Genomic DNA, 20816 nt, shown 5'->3' with positions numbered 1-20816 from the left:
TAATTTCAAATTCAATTTTTGTGAACATTCTGTTCATCAAAAATCATGAAAAGGCATCAGTGTTTTCACAAAAAATGGTAGTAAATAATAATAAAAACATTGGAATATATTAAATATATTACATTTTAAATATATTAAATTAGAAAACAGTTATTTTAAATTGTAATAATGTATTATAATGTTACTGTTTATTTATTTTTGTAATAAATGCAGCCTTAGTGAGCCTAAGAGACTTGTTGCAAAAACATTACAAATTTTTACTGTCACCAAACTTTTGAATGTGGTCAATAATCAGATATCAGATTTTTTTTTTTTTTTTTTTTTTTTTGCCATGTCTACTCAACGATGGTTGTCAGAATCCATCAAGGTGCTCCCGTTTGAAAAGTTCTTACACATTTCTATGTTTATCCTTAGAAACTGTCAAACGCTCTGTACGCACACTCGCTCACCTGGCCGTGTTGGGTATGTCCTCCAGAGTGTGGTTCTCTGTGTGAACTTCCCCTGTAATTACGTGGGTTTGTTGACTGTGCCTGATGGGTACAGAGTGAGCAGACAGACAGAGACCCTCTGCTACCGTCTGGCTTGGCTGCTGGAGGAGAGGGGAGCTCCTGGCTGCTGGCAGAACACCTCGCGTTTGTCTGTCTTCCTCTCGTCGACACCTAGCTTTCCCCCCCCAGGCTAGAGGAGACCTCCCAGCTGAGTGAAGTGTGCTCAGAGTTGAAGAATGTCTTGTTTCCATTGTGTTCACAGCAATTGAAATTTCCAGGTGTGCTAGAGCTATGTTTTGCCAGCCCGGTCAGTAATTTTACAGGTACTCTGTAAGCATTGAATCAGGTCCAAGGTGTTTATTCTGCAAACCAACCACATCCATACTACCAGTCCTTTCCTTGACTTCCATCTCAGATGCGGCCATCACCATGGGAATGGTCCTTCTGAATGAAGCCGCCACCTCAAAGGGAGACGTGGGCAAACGAAGGAGTAAGTTTCTTAATTGTAGTTATTTCTCGTATATTTTTACTTATGTTAGGGCTTTTACTAAAATCCTTGGTATTAAAACTTGTATGGCTTATTATAATTTAAATGATGTCTGTTACTGAAATATGAAGTAGAAAATCTATGGAAGATTTACATTTATTTTAAAAATCCACAACGTTTTACACGGATTTTGGATGGGTGAGCATCATAACTTCGATGATGTGAAATAGTTGGACTCGGTGAGCTACTTGTGCTACTGTTGCAAGAATACAAAATATATAATACTAATACAATGACCACAGCAACCGAAAGAGCTTAAACCAAATGCCGTACCATCGATTTTCCCCACAAGGAGTCTAAACGTCACCAGATATTGAGGCCATAGTCCAAAATGTGTATAAAACATGGATTTTTTTTTAAATAACATAAATATTTAATGGGTTTTCTACAACATATTTCAGCAAGAGACATAATTTATGTTATATTAGGCCATGTAAGTATTTTAATACCCGGAACTCCCTTTAAAGGAGGGACCATAGCCATATCTAAGATTTTAGACTACTTTAGATAGTACTTTAATCTACTTGTACTTGTCCCAGATGTAATGAATGTTTATTCAACTTCAAGCACCTTTACACTAGCAGTTAAAAATTATTTAATAAATGTTAAATAATAAAAACCTCTTGTTCAGCAAGGATACATTAAATAGCTCAAAGCAGACAGTAAAGGCATTTATATTATTACAAAACAAGTCTATTTCAAATAAATTCAGTTCTTTTGAACTTTCTATTCATCAAAGAATGTCAAAGTTTCCACAAATAATATTATGAAAAAAAGTATGAAGCTCATTTAAACTGCCTTTTTATTTTTATTTTTATCATTTACAGTTGAGGTCAAAAGTTTACATCCTCCTTTCAGAATCTGCAAAATGTTAATTATTTTACCAAACTAAGTGGGATCAAACTGACCTGAATAAGATATTTCACATAAAATATGTTTACATACATAGTTTACACCCCCTTGATTTTTACCTGTGTTTTTACCTGAATGATCCTCAGCTGGTTTTTATTTATTTATTTATTTATTTATTTATTTTATTTTATGAGTGATTCATTGAGTGATTGAGTTTTTTATTAGTCTGTCACTATGAGCCAGGTGGTAAAAACTTTAATCAACTTATTTTGTCTTCTGGGAAAAATGTCACTATCTTCTATAGCCTCTGAAAGGCAGTACTAATTTAAAAAATGACATTTAGGCAAAATAAGAAAAAATGTACACATCTCCATTTTGTTCAAAAGCTCTTAATGCATCATTTTTTTTCTTCTGGAGCATCAGTGAGCATTTGAATCTTCTGTAATAGTTGTATATGAGTCCCTCAGTTGTCCTCAGTGTGAAAAGATGATCTCAAAGTCATACAGTCATTGTTAGAAATAATTCAAATACACAGAATACTAAAGATTTTGTGGGAACTGAAGGCTTTTACTGAAGAACAGTGGGCAGTTTGGTAAAAATGTCTTTAAGGAAATTATACATCCACTGTTAGACATCAAATTAAACGAAATAGTGAAAGTGTGAACACTGTTTTCAAGAGTTTGTTTTCTTAAAGTGCAGAGGGCTAAAAGTACACAGTTAAATAAACACTCAGTAAATGGCCTGATAGCCACCCACAACCTTAGCATCTGGGCTTTGAGTCTTCCAAGGGCAAGCACCACTCACACAGTACAAAAAAATCTAGTTTATTTCTATGACTGTCAAAAAGAGCATTCTGAATATGTTGAAAAAGCTTCAATTAGATGTATGCTTTTCATAGTCATGGTTTCAGTATTCTTTAGAGGCATAAAAGCATCAAAAGCAGCGTACTTTTCCCTTTGCATATTGATATTGTGTGTTTTATTGTGTTGTTTTCAAGTGTGTGTTTGGCTGCTGATAACTGAGCGTGAGTATGTGTCTTGCATACAGTGTGTGTGTCTGGCCTGGTATCACCTCCAGCTTGAGTCTCTGTCCCACTTACAAGTTTGCGTTACATGACTGTCTCTTTTTTTTTGTTTCCTCTGAGCTTCTCACATCAAACTCGTTCTCATTCCCCTTTTCGAAGTGCTTCTCAGGGGTTCCCATAAAGACAAGCATCGCTTCCAGTCTCTGATAGACGAATAGCTTTCCATGTATTATCAGTGCATTAGCTGTGGAGACCACTTAATGTGATGGCCTCCGTCCCACCTCCAAAGAGTCATCCCCAGCTTTGATATGCTAATGGAATGAATTATGGGTAATATGTAAATGCTGAGTTATGTAAATGATGAGTTATTTTTGGCTTGGTTTCAAACTCACCTCCTTGACAAACAAGGGGAGCGCTTTTTGTTTCTGATTTTAGACCGCTCAGAAAAAGGCGCAGGCTCTTTATGCAGTAAGCTGGGAGACAAATGCTTATAATTACTGTATGTGTGTGTGTCAGCATAAGTGTATAATTGTGGTAATTGCAATTTGTGTTTGTGTGGGTGATCGTGTGTAAGGCAGGAGCTTCAGCGGTCGTGAATACGTAGCTGCATTTAAATGTGGTGCACATGTTTTTATAACCCTACTTGTGCTATTAACTTCTGTTAAATGCCATTCAAAATACACAAACCTGTTTAAATTGGGGTGGAAATAGATGTAATGTTGATTTAGAATGATTCTGTTTGTTGAACAGAATCACCTAATTGAACTTATGCAAATACTAAATATAATTATATCTTGGTGTGTATTCTTCTTATGAAAACAATGAAACAGTACTATTTGCAAGGGTTTTAACTTGCCACCATATACATTTACTGTAAGTTTGTACTGTAAAAAATGATGTAAGATTGCTAATAAATTTCACAGCTAACTTCAATGATACAGTGAGTAAAAAATTTAAATTTTTAAGTAGAATATTCCAGTAATATTTTTTTTTATTTTTTTTTTAATTACCCACTAATCCATCTTGAAATATGGATATTTGGATTGAGTTACTTATACTGAACCAAATAGTTGCATTTCAAATAATTCTGAATATGCAAAAAAAAAAAAAAGTTTTTCAATCATATTACAACTTTTTAAAAATTAAATTAAATTTAATTTAATTTAATTTAATTCAGTTTAATTATAGATAATTAGGGATGCACGATATGAAAATTTTTTACCGATACCGATAGCCGATAATTAAGTCCTTCTTGTGGCCTATACCGATACCGATACGTTCATATTTTTATATGATAATTTTGTGCACCCAGGAGAATACAAAATCTGAGATTACTTATCAATCTTGAAATATGGAAATGGATATTTGGATTGAGTTACTTATACATATGGATTGATGTTACTTGTTATTCTGAATCTTTATTTTATTTTTATTTTTTTTTATTTTTTTTTTAAACCATTGAATTTTTAATTTATTTGATTGGTAACCCATATATTCACAGCCCTAATCTTAATTATTTTATTTGCACAGTAAGTTTGTGCAATTAAAAATTGTAGGATTGCTAATAAATTTCACAGCGAGTAACATTAAATTATTTAAATAATTACAGTGATTATTTATTAAATTGAATTAAATAATTACAATGATACAGTGAGTAACATTAAATTAAAAATATATATAAATAAATACTTTCTTGTAAAACTTTTATTTAACTTTTATTTTCCACTATCTATGAATCTATCTTGAAATATGGATATTTCGATTGATCATTCTGAATATGCAAATAAAATAAATAAAAACAAATTTAAAAAATCCTTGAGAATCATACTAAAACCAGTAAATTGTTTATTGATTTGATTGGTAACCCAAATATTAACAGCCCTCATCTTTTTAGTTTAGTTTAGTTTAGTTGTTAGTTGTGTATCAGATCATTCTGAATATGAATATTTTATAAATAAAGATTTTATTTTAAAACCATTGAATTGTTAATTGATTTGAATGGTAAGCCAAATATTCATAGCCCCAATCTTAATTATTTTATTTGTACAATAAGTTTGTACAGTAAAAAAAATGTAGGATTGCTAATAAATTTCACAGCAAGTAACATTAAATTATTTAAATAATCACAGTGATTATTTATTAAATTACATTAAATAATTTCAATGATACAGCGAGTAGCATTACATTTAAAATGTAAAATAAAAGTAGAATATTTTCTTGTAAAACTTACTCCAGTATTGATTTTATTTTATTTTATTTTAGTTTGCTTTCGTTTTAGAGCTACAGCTCTTAGTGTTATTCCTTCAGTGTTTCTTTTATCATTTTAACTCATTTTTTAGATTACATGTGCTATTTAGTTTTTAAATACTATGTGGTATGCTTTTTTTGAAAGAGCACAACTTTCATAATCAAATTTTAAAAAAGCTAACTAACTGCAGTTTGTTACAGTATTGTGCAAAATATAAAACATAGGCTATACATATTACACATTTGAACCTTTTTGCAAACAGCTATAGGGGATATTTGGATTGTATATACTGAATAGAATAGTTGTGAATCAGATCATTCTGTACAGTATATGCAAAAACAGTGTTGGATTTGTGTCAAAACCCAGTGAATCATGAATCAGTTTGATTGTCAACCCCAAAATTCACAGCCCTAATCCATAGCTGTCTTTATACTGCGAAGATGGTGTCGCATTGTGATTCTCATGCATTAGCGATGTCTAAAGCAGATCTGATGTGGCATTTCATTTACACAAAGCCTAAATCCTACAGTAAGCTGTGGTATTTCTTCCAGGAAATGCAAATCTAGGATTTCACAGTGAGATGTTTTTATATAAGATTAGACTTGATCTAGACAGGTGGATGTTTTAAAATGATTTATATCCTTCATAAAGCTCACATTAGTGGGCTCACACACCTTCTTGACTTCCTCTCTCCAGAGGTTGTGTCTCACATTTTCCCCTACGCCACCCAAATTTGCCACGGCCATCATCCGCCACGCCAGGGCCGTGGCCCGGAGGTCAGAGGTCATGTTAGCACAGCGGATAATTAAACCGAGGGTGGCACCTCGTCTCCCCAGCACTGGGCTTTTCCTACACCTGTCACTGTTAATTGACCATTATGAATATATGAATCTACATTATTATAATCTCATCAGTCAGTCTTAGAAACGTTTGGTGGGGCGAGAGGTCGTTTTACAGAGAAAGAGACTGAAGGATGAATAGATTATACGTAGAGAGAGGAGGGTTGCGTGCCCATCTTGAAGCACTTCCCTTGAGGTGAAAGGAGGAAGAAAGACCTTGCAGCTGAGGCAGATATTTGCTCTGTAGGCGCTGCTGGGTGACCCTCTGTCAGCCACTGGAGGTACATGAGACGGGCACACTGACTAATTTATGTGATGGGGTTAGAGTAATAAGTTCTGACTGATGAGATATGTGCGTGTGTGTCATGCATATGCATGCATATATATGCTTGTGCTTTTGAGCGTATGTCACAAAAATGAACTTACTCATAAGGATATGGTGTCTGAATTAATCTGTTAATTAATCTGTGCTTCTGTAATTTGTCTCGGGTACTTTGTATTTAATGTGACGTTTTTATGCATTAATATTATGTCAGCCACACATTCAAGTGTGTGTGTGTGTGTGTGTGTGTGTGTGTGTGTGTGTGTATATATATATATATATATTAGGGCCGGGACTTTAACGCGTTAATTTAGATTAATTAATTACACAAAAATAACGCGTTAAAATTTTTTAACGCATTTTAATTGCACTTAGTTTTGCACTGCGGAACGTTTCTTACTGGATGAGATTCCGCGGACCGATTATACTGGAGCACCAACTAGCGTTTAGACAAGCTGCGTCCGTCCTAAATAGTATTGTATGTCCCAAATCGTAGTATGTTTAAAAAATTATTCCAAAGATTCCCGGATGGTCTACTTCTTAACGATCAATGCACACTCTTAACAGCTAATATTGCCCGCAATACTGCGCCGTGAACGAGGATTCGATTAGAACTACAAACACGCATAAAAAGTGTTAAAAAACTACAAACATGGAGGATATACGCGAACAACGGACAGGTAGAGAAAGGGGTTTACGTGATAAATAATCAGTGTGTAACCTGATAAAAAATATTTTTTAAATGTTATCCGCGTTATATTCCATGTGCAGCAACATTTATAATGATAGGTTTGGTCATTAACGTTTAAATGCATAATTAAGCAAACACAAGAGCAGAGTTCTCGGCATGAAAGACTTGTTAAAGAACGTGCCTCTTGCTACACTTAATGGCAATATTGCATTGGTCTGTTGGACTTGGTTGAACAAAAATAAACAATATTTTGTTGCTTAAGCTTATGTATTCAGTCATTATTCAATGGTATACTAAAAATCCATGTAAAAATCTTAATTCTCACTGTTCTCAGGTCAAATATTTATATGCGATTAAAATGCGATTAATTTCGATTAATTAATTACAAAGCCTCTAATTAATTAGATTAAATTTTTTAATCGAGTCCCGGCCCTAATATATATATATATGGCTGTAGGTAATCACAGCGTGCCAATATACAGCCATATCTCACGTCTATGAGTGTGATATTGCATTTAGACAACAGTTTGACGGCACAAGTGTGTGAATGCATAACAGCGGAGTGTCTTTAAAAACCCTCTTTTGTGTAGAACTACTACTGTCTTCCACCACAGATTCAAAACTAAACTTGACAGTTGAACAGCTGAGCTCAAGCCTCCGTTACTAATTTGAAAACGTCACTTTAGAACTAGTAATGAAGGAAAGTTAAGTTGCTTCATTGAAAACGTGTATTAATGTACTAAAAGCTTTATAGTTAATGAAGATTTCTACACTAAAATGCCTATTTTTATGCCTATACAATTTTAATTATACAGGTGTTAATTAACTGCTATGACTATACAGACTAGAGAGAGAGAGAGAGAAAATTTGTAATAGAAATAGAAATTATTTGTAATGTTATAAATCTCTTTACTAGCACTTTTAATCAATTTAATGCATCCTAGATGAATAAACTTATTAGTTTCTGTAGTAATAATAATAAGAATAAGAATTAATTCATTAAAGAAATTACCCAAACATTTGAACAGAAGTATATATTTAAATGGTTTTGCTGCAATGCTAATTTGCATGTGAAAATATGAACACACGGTGTGTTCACTAAATGTTTGCCACAGGGGATTGCCTTAAAAGCACAATTTTTGCAATTCTAAAAGTGCCGATAATCAATATTTATACCAATGCATTTTCATTGAAAATACAGTAGGATACAGAATCTCCCAATTTGCCATTGCAGAAGTCTACTCAAGCTTGAATCTAATTGGTTCTTGGTTAGCGAACATTCTGTGAGATGCATAGCCTCAACATCTCAGCATCAATGGTCACTTCCAGAACAGACCCTGTGTCAGACATCATCCAGAAACTATTATTATACTACTATTATTTTCCTATGTACAGTAGATGTTAATTTAATCTTACTGTTTATGCTTTTACAAAAGCATTTGCTGATGTGACCGGAGATAGACATACCAGCATGTTGCGTTGATGGATCACATCAAAGCAGTGAGTTTGTATGCAGGTCAGGAAAACAGGAAAAAAAAAAACTTGCTGTTTGTTTGCACCAGTCATAACAATGCAATGTAAAATGCTTGAGTAATGCAACACTGCGTGAGACTATAATAGATATTGACTTTTTCCGACAGGGTTACAGAAGTCGACCTATATGCAGAAAAATCGTATCCACTGCCCTCCAACAACTGAATTGAGTGTGTTTTTGTTTTGCTCAGTACACAAAATACTCAGTAATCATTGAAAGGGCTCCTATAATTAAACTAATATTAAACTAATATAAAGTTAAGTATGTAAATGCAGAAATAATGCAGCTCTCCCATCTATCATTGGTCAGATAAACAGATAGCCCCACTCAAAACTCACACCGTGGTTGGTTCAGTCAGCAGACCCCAATAATCAGTAAACAGTGGTTGCTTCATGGACTGTTAAGTGCATTAAAATTATTTTCTTTCATGCTACAGATGCTGTTGCTAGAATTTATCTCGGAATATTCTTTAACATGCTAAGAATGCATTTATAAAGCATATTAATACATTTGGGACAGATAGTTTAGCGGGAATAGCCCATTATACAGCATTAAATGCATTTGTAAAGAAAACAGATGGAGGATCTTATTAGGCTCATCATCATAAAAATTATATTTAATGCATAGCCAAAGGCAAACTATTGTATGCTGTGCCATTAGGATGAAAATAAAGCACGCACTAGTAAAAACTAGTGCAAAAGCTAGTGAAGAGTGACTCAATGTTTTGCAACACAAAAGTTATGAATGATTAGTCCAGGAAGCAGATATGTATTAAAAGGATAAAAACAAGGTAAACGGATGTGCTTTGAAACTATTCACAACAGGAGGTCAGTACACTGGATTTGCAGCAGATAGGTGGTCTAGGTGTTTGGTATGTGTTAAAGAAAACCTTGGGTATAAAGTCTTGCATGGCTTAATATAACGTAAATGATGTCTCTTACTGCAATATGTAGTAGAAAACCTATGAATAATTTACATTGTTCAAAAAATCCACATCATTTTATACATATTTTGGGCTATGGGGGGGTGCCATTATTTTGATGCAATAGCTCACAGAGTGCAAACATTTCACGTCATCGAGTCCAAATTATGTATAAAATAATGTTGTTTATTTGTTTGTTTGTTTGTTTGTTTTTTTAAATAAAGTAAATCTTTCATGGGTTTTCTACTACAGATTTCAGTAAGAGACCTCAATTACAGTAACAGAAAAAGTTATTTGCTGATTTTGTACGTTTCCCCACTGACAAAGAAACGGTCAGTCTATAATTTTAATAGTAGGTTTATTTGAACAGTGAAAAATGGAATAACAGCAAAAAAAAAAAGCCAGAAAAACACATTTTTCAAAAAGTTATAAATTGATTTGCATTTTAATGAGTAAAATAAGTATTTGACCACTTCGCAAAACATGACTTGGTGGCAAAACCTGTGTTGGCAATCACAGAGGTCAGACGTTTCTTGTAGTTGGCCACCAGGTTTGCACACATCTCAGAAAGGATTTTGTCCCACTCTTTGCAGATCCTCTCCAAGTCATTAAAATTTTGACGTTGATGTTTGGCAACTCGAACCTTCAGCTCCCTCCACAGATTTTCTGTGGGATTACGGTCTGGAGACTGGCTAGGCCACTTCAGGATCTTAATGTGCTTCTTCTTGAGCCACTCCTTTGTTGCCTTAGCCGTGTGTTTTGGGCCATTGTCATGCTGGAATACCCAACCATGACCCATTTTCAATGCCCTTGTTGAGAGAATTAGGTTCTCACCCAAGATTTAATGGTACATGGCCTCGTCCGTCGTCCTTTTGATGCCATGCAGTTGTCCTGTCCATTTAGCAAAAAATCACCCCCAAAGCATAACGTTTCCCTTTCCATGTTTGATGGTGGGAATGGTGTTCTTGGGGTCATAGGAAGCATTCCTCCTTCTCCAAACACAGTTGAGTTGATGCCTGAGTTGAATTGATGCCAAAGAGTTCGATTTTGGTCTCATCTGACCACAACCCAGTTCTCCTCTGAATCATTCAGATGTTCATTGGCAAACTTCAGACAGGCCTGTACATGTGCTTTCTTGAGCAGGGGGACCCTTGCAGGCACTGCAGGATTTCAGTCCTTCATGGCGTAGTGTGTTACCAATTGTTTTCTTTGTGACTATGGTCCCAGCTGCCTTGAGATCATTGACAGGATCCTCCCATGTAGTTCTGGGCTGATTCCTCATCGTTCTCATGATCACTGAAACTCCACGAGGTGAGATCTTGCATGGAGCCCCAGACTGAGGGAGACTGACAGTTATTTTGTGTTTCTTCTATTTGCGAATAAGTGCACCAGCTGTTGTCACTTTCTCACCAAGCTGCTTGGCAATGGTCTTGTAGCCCATTCCAGCCTTGTGTAGGTCTGCAGTCTTGTCCCTGACATCCTTGGACAGCTCTTCGGTCTTCGCCATGGTGGAGAGTTTGGAATCTGATTGATTGCTTCTGTGGACATGTGTCTTTTATACAGATAACAAGCTGAGATTAGGAGCACTCCCTTTAAGAGAGTGCTCCTAATCTCAATTTTTTACCTGTATAAAAGACACCTGGGAGCCAGAAATCTTACTGATTGATAGGGGATCAAATACTTATTTCACTCATTTAAATGCAAATCAATTTATTACTTTTTTGGAAATGCATTTTTCTGGATTTTTTTGTTGTTGGTCTGTATCTCACTGATAAAATAAGCCTACCATTAAATAATTTATTTGTCAGTGGGCAAACGTACAAAATCAGCAGGGGATCAAATATTTTTTATCTCACTGTACATTATATTCAGCCATACAAGTCTTATCCAACAGATATTTTGGATGGACAATCTTTTTTTGGGTGAACTGTTCCTTTAATGTAATTTAGGATCATTTTTGCATTTTTACTTCCATCTAAAACAGTAAGTACATTTGCACAGGCTGCAAAATAAACCTCTGGTGACTTAAAATGTTAATTGCTACTATGCAGAATAAGAATACTTGCACAGTGAGTGGTTGATCAAACCCAGCGGTCGTCATGGAAACACACTGACTCGAAGCATTTAAAATAGGAAGATGCCAAATGAAGATTGTCAGAGTAGCGACGCTTTAGTTTCAAACACCACTTCCCCCCGCAGAAACATTTACGGCAAGCTGCTCCATCCAGTTGTAGGAAGGTCAGCCAAATGTGATTGCACCAGTGCGCCGTTATTCGGCAACATCACATTAGTTACCCCTCGACACAGACGACCCTGAAAGTAAATGTTTAGCAGCATTTAAATGTCACATCAGTTAGTCATGTTTGTAATTTTTTTGTATAACGCAAAGTCCTTTTGTGGCTACTATCACTTGTCTTCTGGGAAGGCTTGTGTAACGTGTCAGGCAAATGATAATAGGCTCAAGAACATCAAGGTCTCGGAGTAAACGTTGTCGCATGAAGCCTTGAAAACAAGTCTTCGGGGAAGTTCAGTAGATACTGAAACTTTAAATTAAAAGCTCAGCGTGTGTGTATTCTGAGGGTGTGATCCCAGGATAAGAGGGTGTTTCTGGATGACTAATCTGGAGAGGAACAGTGCTGGCGGTGTGGTGTAATTGGAGGTGCCCCTCTTTTGAGGAGGTTAACACACTTTGATTAAGCTCTGATTAGCTTCTCATTCAGCTAAACAGCAGCTGCCACTGCCTCGCTCTTTAATATGTTTACTACTTACACACTGACTCTCTCTCTCACATACACACACACACACAAAGCCTTTTGGAAACCATATTAAAGAACTCAAGACTTTCCTCTCTGTACCCAGAACAAGGGTTGGACAAAATAATGTAAACACCTTGGAATAGTAAGGGATAGTTCACCCAAAAATGAGAATGTGAGGTTTATCTGCTTACTCCCAGGGCATCCAAAATGTAAGTGACTTTGTTTCTTCAGTAGAACACAAACGAAGATTTTTTTAACTCAAACTGTTGCAGTCTGTCAGTCATATAATGGCAGTCAATGGGCTCCATGGCTTTGAGAGTCAAAAAAACATACACAGACAAAACCAAATTAAACCCTGTGGCTTGTGACGATACGTTAAGGTCTTAACACATGAAACAATCTGCCTGTGCAAGAAACTGAACCATATTTATATTTAAAAAATTTTACCTCTGATCTACTGCAATGTCCAACTGTCCTAAGCATGTTCACAACAGCCGCTGCATGACGAAGAGCAAGCAACCATAACTTCAGTCAATCAGGCTCAAAAGTTGGGAGTCGGTGAAAAAGTCAACAGTCCTGGGTGAGTTCACGCAAGCAAACGTAATCTATTAGTTTTTTAATTGGTTGCAACAATCAGGATAAGCATGAGTAATTACCATTTTGAATAGCCATCGTACCCACAATCTCTCTGTGTAAACAATGAGTGATGTATATGCGCGACAGATCACTTCCGCGCATGTGTTTACTATGCCCGAGCACATTGGACATAGGACAGTTGGACATTCTCTCAAAGCCGTGGGTCCCATTGACTGCCATTAAATTTTCATTTACATTTAGTCATTTAGCATTATATGACTGACAGACTGCAACGGTTTGAGTTAAAAATCTTTGTTTGTGTTCTACTGAAGAAACAAAGTCACCTACATCTTAGATGCCCTGGGGGTAAGCAGATAAACATCAAATTTTCATTTTTGAGTGAACTATCCCGTTAAGGTTTTTTTTACCACTATTCGCCTTTAAAGAATTAATTCACTTCCAGAATGAAAATTTCCAGTTTACTCACCCCCATGTAATCCAAGATGTTTATGTCTTTCTTTTTTCAGTCAAAAAGAAATACTGCTTTTTGAGAAAAGCATTCCATGATTTTTCTTATAGTGGACTTTAATAGGAATCAATGGGTTGAATGTCCAAATCGTAGCTTCAAAAGGCTCTACACAATCCCAAGGAATAAGGGTCTTATCTAGTGAAACAATCTGTCATTTTCAGACAGATTATATAAAAAATAAAATTATATACTTTTTAACCACTAATGCTTATCTTGCACTAGCTAGAATAGGGTAGGGTAGGGCGGAAAACTCTCATTATCTCATCCAACTTCAAAATCTTCCAATATTTGACATCTTCCAAGGGCATTTGACTTTCTTTGCATGTTTACTTTGTAAACACTTAGTTTGGTACTTTCGCCTACATCGATAGTGACCTTTCCAAAGTGACTGCGTAGGGCTGGGCGATTCTTTCGATTTTTTCGATTAATTCGAATTTACGTTTTAAGACGATTTAATTTTTTATTAAATCGAGGTATCGCGATTTTTAAATAAAAATATTATATACATTGTAATTGCACCAATGGCAGAATAATTAAGAGGCAATATTGTCCGACCACATGATGGCGCGCCTAACTAACCGCTGTATTCAGAACGGAAAACAAATAACGCGTTCTGGTAAAATAACGCCATCACTAAGTGGACATGATTAGCTGCTTGCTAGCAAGTTAGCCTGTTATATTACATACAATTTCACTTATCACATAAACAGAGTAGAGAGATGATTGAAGACAGTAGCGAATTATTTGCATATCAAAGCTCGAGTGCGACCAGCATATTTGTATTTGCGCTGAGTGGAGCTTCAAAGGTTTCTGTGTTTTGCACGTTGACTAATGTATCTCAAGTGTAGAGAGTGTAAATAAGAGACTGAATGGGCAGTAGCTTCGTTTATTATAATAGAGCTTTGTGATATTGCGAACTAAGATGAGTGACAGCTTTTAATCATTTTTAAGGGAGTTTGTAAACGAGATATTGATTTATTATAACAGTTAAATAAACAAAAAGTTATTATTAAGTGACTTACATTGTCTGACTATAACACTATTGCCTGATTTTGCTCTGTTTCGTCGTCAAAAGTAGTCTGAAACAAGTCACAACTGAGCCGCTGCGCATCTCCACTCAAACACAGCAGTGTGTCGTTTATGAATGAACGTGCGTTTTTAAACGAATCTAGTGAAATGATTCAATTTCCCGTTCATTAAGAGTCACTTGCATTATTCTTGAATGAACCATCCGTTCAAACGAATCAAATGAATATGATTCAGTAATTAAATCAGTTTTACCACCACCTGCTGGCAAATCGTTTCAGTTATTTAAATCATTTAATATTTCTGTGTTCAAAATTGTATATTTTTGTATACGATATAAGTGCAAGAGAAAAGCATGGAAATATATATTTTCCTCCCGTCTCATATTTATTTGTCTTACAAACATTTACTGTGTCTGGTATGATAAGAATGGGGTCTGGTGCACTGATGCAGTTGCAATGTATACTGCAAAATATATGGTGCCCATATATATTGTGGAAAAGCTGGGGTTTCTTTACATGCTAAAAGTAGTAGGGGGGAAAAATCGATTTAAATCGTAAATCGGATTTTTTGTGAAAAAATCGGGGATTTTATTTTTAGGCCATATCGCCCAGCCCTATGACTGCGTAATACGTGAAGTCAAACTATGGTGCAAGATAAGCATTTATGGTTTAAAAGTATTTACATTTTTATTTTGTTAGAAAATGACAGATCATTTCACTAGATAAGAGTCTTATTCCTATGCTGGGATTGTGTAGAAGCCTTTGAAGCTGCAATGGAACTACAGTTTGGACCTTCAACCCATTGGCTCCCATTAAAGTCTACTATATGGAGAAAAATAAAATAGATTTATACAACTTCTGAATAGTCTCCAGTTGTATGCTGTCCAGCAGAACATCTGCCAGTTGCATTAGAAATGTTGGAGGAGGGAATCTGCAAATTATTCTTTTCTTCAAAACTGTCCATGTTGGTTTTTATAATATGTAAGTCAGGTGATTTGTCTGTCCAGGACAGATGTTGAAGTTCATCTTGGTGCTTAAACTGTCCAGGATTTTATCATCATAAGACCATCTGACAGGTCACATTTCAGCTACAGCTTGTACTAAGTGGATTTATTGCTTGCTATATTACGCTGCTGCCACACAGATCTAATATAAACATGCAGATTCTTTCCCAGTAGTTTACCTTCACAGATATAACTGACTGTTTCTGTAACTTGTGTGTGTTTTTTAACATAACCTGTGTGTATTTTACATTTTATTTTGACAGAACTTAGTTTGGTACTTACATGCTGTGTGTGCTCAGAAAACCCTTTATCAGAAGTTTCAACTAATATGGTTTAAAACGCACGATTTCAGCACAATAGACATGATAATCAAAAAGATGTTTTTAGCAGAGTAAGAGCGATAGACTCTTAAAAATAAAGGTGGCTTCACAATGCCATAGAAGATCCTTTTTTGTTTAAATGGTTTCATAAAAAAACCTTTAACATCTGAAGTACTTTTCTGTTTTACAAAAGGTTCTTTCTGGCGAAAGAAGGTTCTTCAGATTATAAAAAGATAAGAAAGAGATGTTTCTTTAAAGAACCTTTGAATGAATGGTTCTTTGTGGAACCAAAAATAGTTGTTCTATGGCATCGTTGTGAAGAACCTTTTTTAAGAGCGTACTAGAAAACAGCGTGTTTCTGCTTCCATTCAAAATAGGCATTTTCAAAATGAAATAATAAATGATCTGTGGGGTACTTTGAGCTGAAATGTCACAGACACATTCTGGAGACATCTGAGACTATAAAAAGAGACATAATAGGTCTCCTTCGATGCCTTATTCTACATGAAAATATTCTAGATCCCTAATTCTATCCCATACCTAAACTTAACAACTACCTTACTAATATCCATTAATAAGCAGCAAAGTAGGTGTTTATTAAGGGAAAACCCTTAGATAATAGTGAATATGTATTTCAAAAATAAGCGCAACACGAATGGAAATGGGTGTTATATTATTTTGTCCAACCTATGTACATTATAACAGCAAGAACTATTTAGCCACCTTAAGAGCTTAATACAAACAATAATTTTGTATTAAGATGGTTCTTTAAAAGCACGCTCACATATTTAGAACTTCTGTTTAGCCAATAACTAAGGAATGAAAAAGAAGTTTGCCAAGAACTTTTCAGGGTATTTCAGGGCCTTGAGAGTAAAGGATCGATAAGTTTTCTATTTGCAATGTGTTTTTTTTTTTTTGTCACTATCTGAAATCTTGTAAAAATGTCCTGTAGTATCTTCTTCTTATGAACAGCTTGTCAAATGCTAGCTTTGACGTTTGAAAATTTAAAATAGATTTGTTGAGTTTTCATTGATCTAGAAAATAAAGTTTAAAGAATGGCACTAACGGCTATATATTTTAAGTTAAATGTAGGTTACATTTCACAAACAAATGGTAAAGAATCTATAGAATCTAAAGGCAGCTAAAGATGGGATTTCCTTGGATGCAATAAAGGTTGCATTTGTCATAGCACTGCATAAATAGATGTGATTTTACATATGCATGCTAAACCCAACAAATTATCTGAGAGCACTGGGCAAAGGATATGTCAAGCTGCAGTATTACAGATGATTTATTCTATTTCCCTTGGTATCAGCGTTTTTTTTTTTTTTTTTTTTCTCCCCAATAGCACAATGTTTATGGTTTCATTGACTAATCTTTAAAATCACCTTATAATGTGATTCAGCAGGTTATCAAATTTTGGGCACTATCTCAGCTAAGGGACAAAGCAGCTGACTCAGCATGTTTTATAAGCATTTAAGTAGCGATTGTTGTTTCATTCATTAGTAATGGCTTAATTTAGGATGGCTGTTTGGGATTAGCTCTTAGATCAAAGTTCATGAAAAGCGATTTTCACCAACAGTTTAATCCCATTATAGAATACCATTGCAGCATACTAATTAAGTTTCATCAACGTAAGCATTTTTTAGCTAATTAAGAAAGTGACACCCATTGTGCTTTTGTTTTTCTCCTTTTACAGTTATCTGTCTCGTTGGACTTGGTTTAGTGGTGTTCTTCTTTAGCTTCCTTCTGTCCATCTTCAGGTCAAAATATCATGGTTATCCTTACAGGTAAGATTTAAGATCTAATACTCTGTAACTTATGTATCGCTCCGTAACTGCACAGTAACTGTTAATTACTTTTTTATGAGTGTACAGTAACACACTTACCTTTGAAAGTTTACCAGACAAAATTTGATCACTGAATTATATGATAAAAAAAATATGATCCACTTGATATACACACTATGGGTTATAGTACATATTTGTAAAGTACTGTTTACATGGAGCATACTTCAAGATTAATCACATCAGTAATAAACTACAATTTTATCAGTTTGGAACTGCTAAATGGCAATTCGGCCAACTTTACAATTCAAACAATAATATTACTTATTACAGTTGAGGTCAAAAGTTTACATCCCCCTTTTAGAATCTGCAAAATGTGAACTATTTTAACAAAATAAGAGGGATCGTACAAAATGCATGATATTGTTTATTTAGTACTGACCCAAATAAGATATTTCATAAAAAAATATGTTTACATATAGTCCACAAGAGATCATATTAGTTGAATTTCAAAAAATGACCCAGTTCAGAAGTTTTCTGAAGCATCAGTGAGTGTTTGAACCTTCTGTAATAGTTGCATATGAGCCCCTCAGTTGTCCTCAGTGTGAAAAGATGGATCTCAAAATCATACAGTCATTGTTGGAAAGGGTTCAAATGCACAAAAATGCTGAAAAACCAAAGAATTGAGACCTGAAGGATTTTTCTGAAGAACAGCAGGCAGTTTAACTGGTCAGGACAAATGAGGGACTCTTGAACAACTATCACGCAAATATAAATAAACCATAACATGCATTTTGTATCATCCCTCTTATTTTGGTAAAATAATTAACATTTTGCAGATTCTGAAAGGGGGGTGTAAACGTTTGACCTCAACTGCATTGTTAGAATAACTTTTGTAACAAACTACAAGATGCACATTCACATATTTAAACTGTCGCAAATCCCATAGACATTAAATAAAAGTGCATTTCTGCAAACGACACATTTTCATCAGGCAAAAATGTATTAGTATTATTGCTGTGGTAATATGGAACAGTAGATCGTTTCCATCCTAAAAAATACAACAAAGCAAAAAAAAAAAAAAAAAAACTGTTAACTTTTGGGGTTATGTTGGTATATAGTCAGTATTTGGAGAAAAGAAAAGTTTCACAAAATGAAAAAAAGAGTCAAACATGAATGTTTTGTTTACATAACAGATTCCTTTAAAAGCACTGAAATGTATTCTAACTGGAACATTCCTTTTACTTGATATAGCATTTGAGTACATCAGCCTAGGCAGAACTCTAGCTAATGAATCAAATAAAATGCATTTAAATGTACAGCGACTGTGATTGCTGTTGGTAATTGTAAAGACCCCAATGAATGACCTTTTCAGTCTATAGAGACCTTCTCATAATGATTAGATGATGATGTCATTTCCAGTCAGCGAACATTTAATTCCTTCTCAATCTTTCTCAAATCTCAATCTCTTTTTCAGCTTCCTGATTAAATAAGATCATGCCGTGGAAGAAAAAAAGCAGCTGTTCTTTTGAGGTTTCATGTAGGAAGTCTACTACAGTTTGATTGTAACGCACTGCATGTGTGACATAAGATAAATAAACTGAACTATTACCCTCTGCTGTGCACTGCGTGGTCTGTTTGCGAGCGTGTGCGCATCTATTGAAGTCAAATGAATCGTTTTCTTGCTTATATGACCAGTTTTCATTTTTAATTGCAAATTGAGGATTGTATCCTGAAGGTTTTGTGAGGAGAGAAGCGTACGTGAGTGTGTTTGTGCATTCATCCGTATGTGTGTGTGTGGCTGTTATTTGTTATTGTCGTTTATGATACCTCTCTTGAGGCCATTGTGCGCGCCTCAGCAGATTGTGTCCTCTTTTTGTCCCCTTCAGTCAGTTTTTTTTTTTCTTCCTTATCACTCGCTTTCTTTCCTTCTCGCTCTCTTTTGAAATCTGTGAAGGAATATTCAAATATTAGATTTTTGCCTTTTATTTTGGGCAGGTCGTGAAAGGGGTTTGTAATCTTCTTTATTAAAACCAACTCGGCTACCACCGATCCAATTAAATTCGTTCCAATATCAGAACTAACATATTTATTTAACTTCAAACAAGAGAACTGGGTGATAACGTCCATGACATTTTTCTTGGAAGCAAAGATTTCCTTAAAGGATGTAATCTAAATTAGCTGTCATCATAGACAATAATGTCAACCCTGCCGAAGGCTTCTAATACACATTTATTGGCGCATCTACTTCATTAAAACTTCGTTTTTGTTGTTTTATTGGTTGTCAAAAAGCGTTTAATTAGCAGCTTGTAAGCTCAAACAATTTATCTCACCATTTGACGTCTAACGCAGCATAATTTAGACACCTAAAAAGCCTTTTTGTGTTAAGAGCAGAAATATGTTTACTAATATTATACTTAACTCTCAATTAATAAAATAAATTAGTCGAGCATAGCGATCAAAACATTGAAAATGTTTGCTAATGCACATGGAGCGCGGTTTATATTTTTGGAAATTGATTTAAAAGAGAAATTATTATTTGTATGTTTTTCTAATGATTTATAATCCACAGTAAATCCATTTTTCATGTGCCACACAAACGTAAGCACATAGTGCTGCACAGCTAGACATTATAGTGTTGATAGCAGTGCTGTTGTTGATGCTCAGTTGAATTAGTAGCTTCGAGCAAATATGAAAAGAGAGTATTTGGCATCAAATCAGAATCAACAGCAGCATTACAATTGAGAAAAATTCAAGCTGGCAGTAATTCCTCTTTAGCTGTCGAAGGACATTAGCGGCCACCACTCCATCCTTCATTTGTGCAGAGAAGAGATGGCAATTCAATTTGTACTTTTCTCCCCCTTTTCCTTTTTCTTCCCCTTCTCTAATGCCTTTAAGCAACTCGCGCTACCCGTTACCTCAGTGTCTTTCTCTATTTGTTGGCTCAATGTACTTCAAAGGATGGATTTGAAGGTGGTTGAACAGACAGAAGACAAAGGTAAGTAGGACAGAGCAACACATGCAGGTTAAGCTGATGTTTCCGCTGATGACGAGAAGATTTAATGAGGTGTGATGCAAGTTTACAGTGTCAAAATCAGTTTTCTGTCATCTCTCTGCAGATTTTTGCTATCAGCTTAGCTTTCCATTGATGTATGGTTTGTTAAGATTGGACAATATTTGGCCAAGATACAACAATTTGAAAATCTGCGGGTGCAAAAAAATCAAAATATCGAGAAAACCGCCTTTAAAGTTGTCCAAATACAGTTCTTAGCAATGTACTAATCTTTCTAATCAAAAATTAAGTTTTAATATATATACAATATACAAATTTATTAAAAATAAAACACTG

The 20816-nt window shown here is 35.0% G+C and overlaps 1 protein-coding gene across 1 annotated transcript in view; it reads left to right on the top strand.

Annotated features, from left to right (window-relative positions):
* The window catches only part of tusc3 (tumor suppressor candidate 3), a 142253-nt gene extending 123170 nt beyond the window's left edge, over positions 1-19083 (top strand). The window contains exons 8-10 of the mRNA XM_073842762.1: positions 906-978; positions 17380-17470; positions 18945-19083. Of these exons, the coding sequence (XP_073698863.1) occupies positions 906-978; positions 17380-17470; positions 18945-18960 (180 nt within the window). The 3' untranslated portion in view covers positions 18961-19083. The remainder of the gene's footprint in view (positions 1-905; positions 979-17379; positions 17471-18944) is intronic.
* Positions 19084-20816: the final 1733 nt, after the last annotated feature.

The sequence above is a fragment of the Garra rufa genome, chromosome 6, assembly GCF_049309525.1.
Source record: "Garra rufa chromosome 6, GarRuf1.0, whole genome shotgun sequence".
Lineage (NCBI taxonomy): Eukaryota > Metazoa > Chordata > Actinopteri > Cypriniformes > Cyprinidae > Garra > Garra rufa.
The sequence above is the reverse complement of the archived record's forward strand: the minus strand, read 5'-3'. Positions and strand labels throughout refer to the sequence as shown.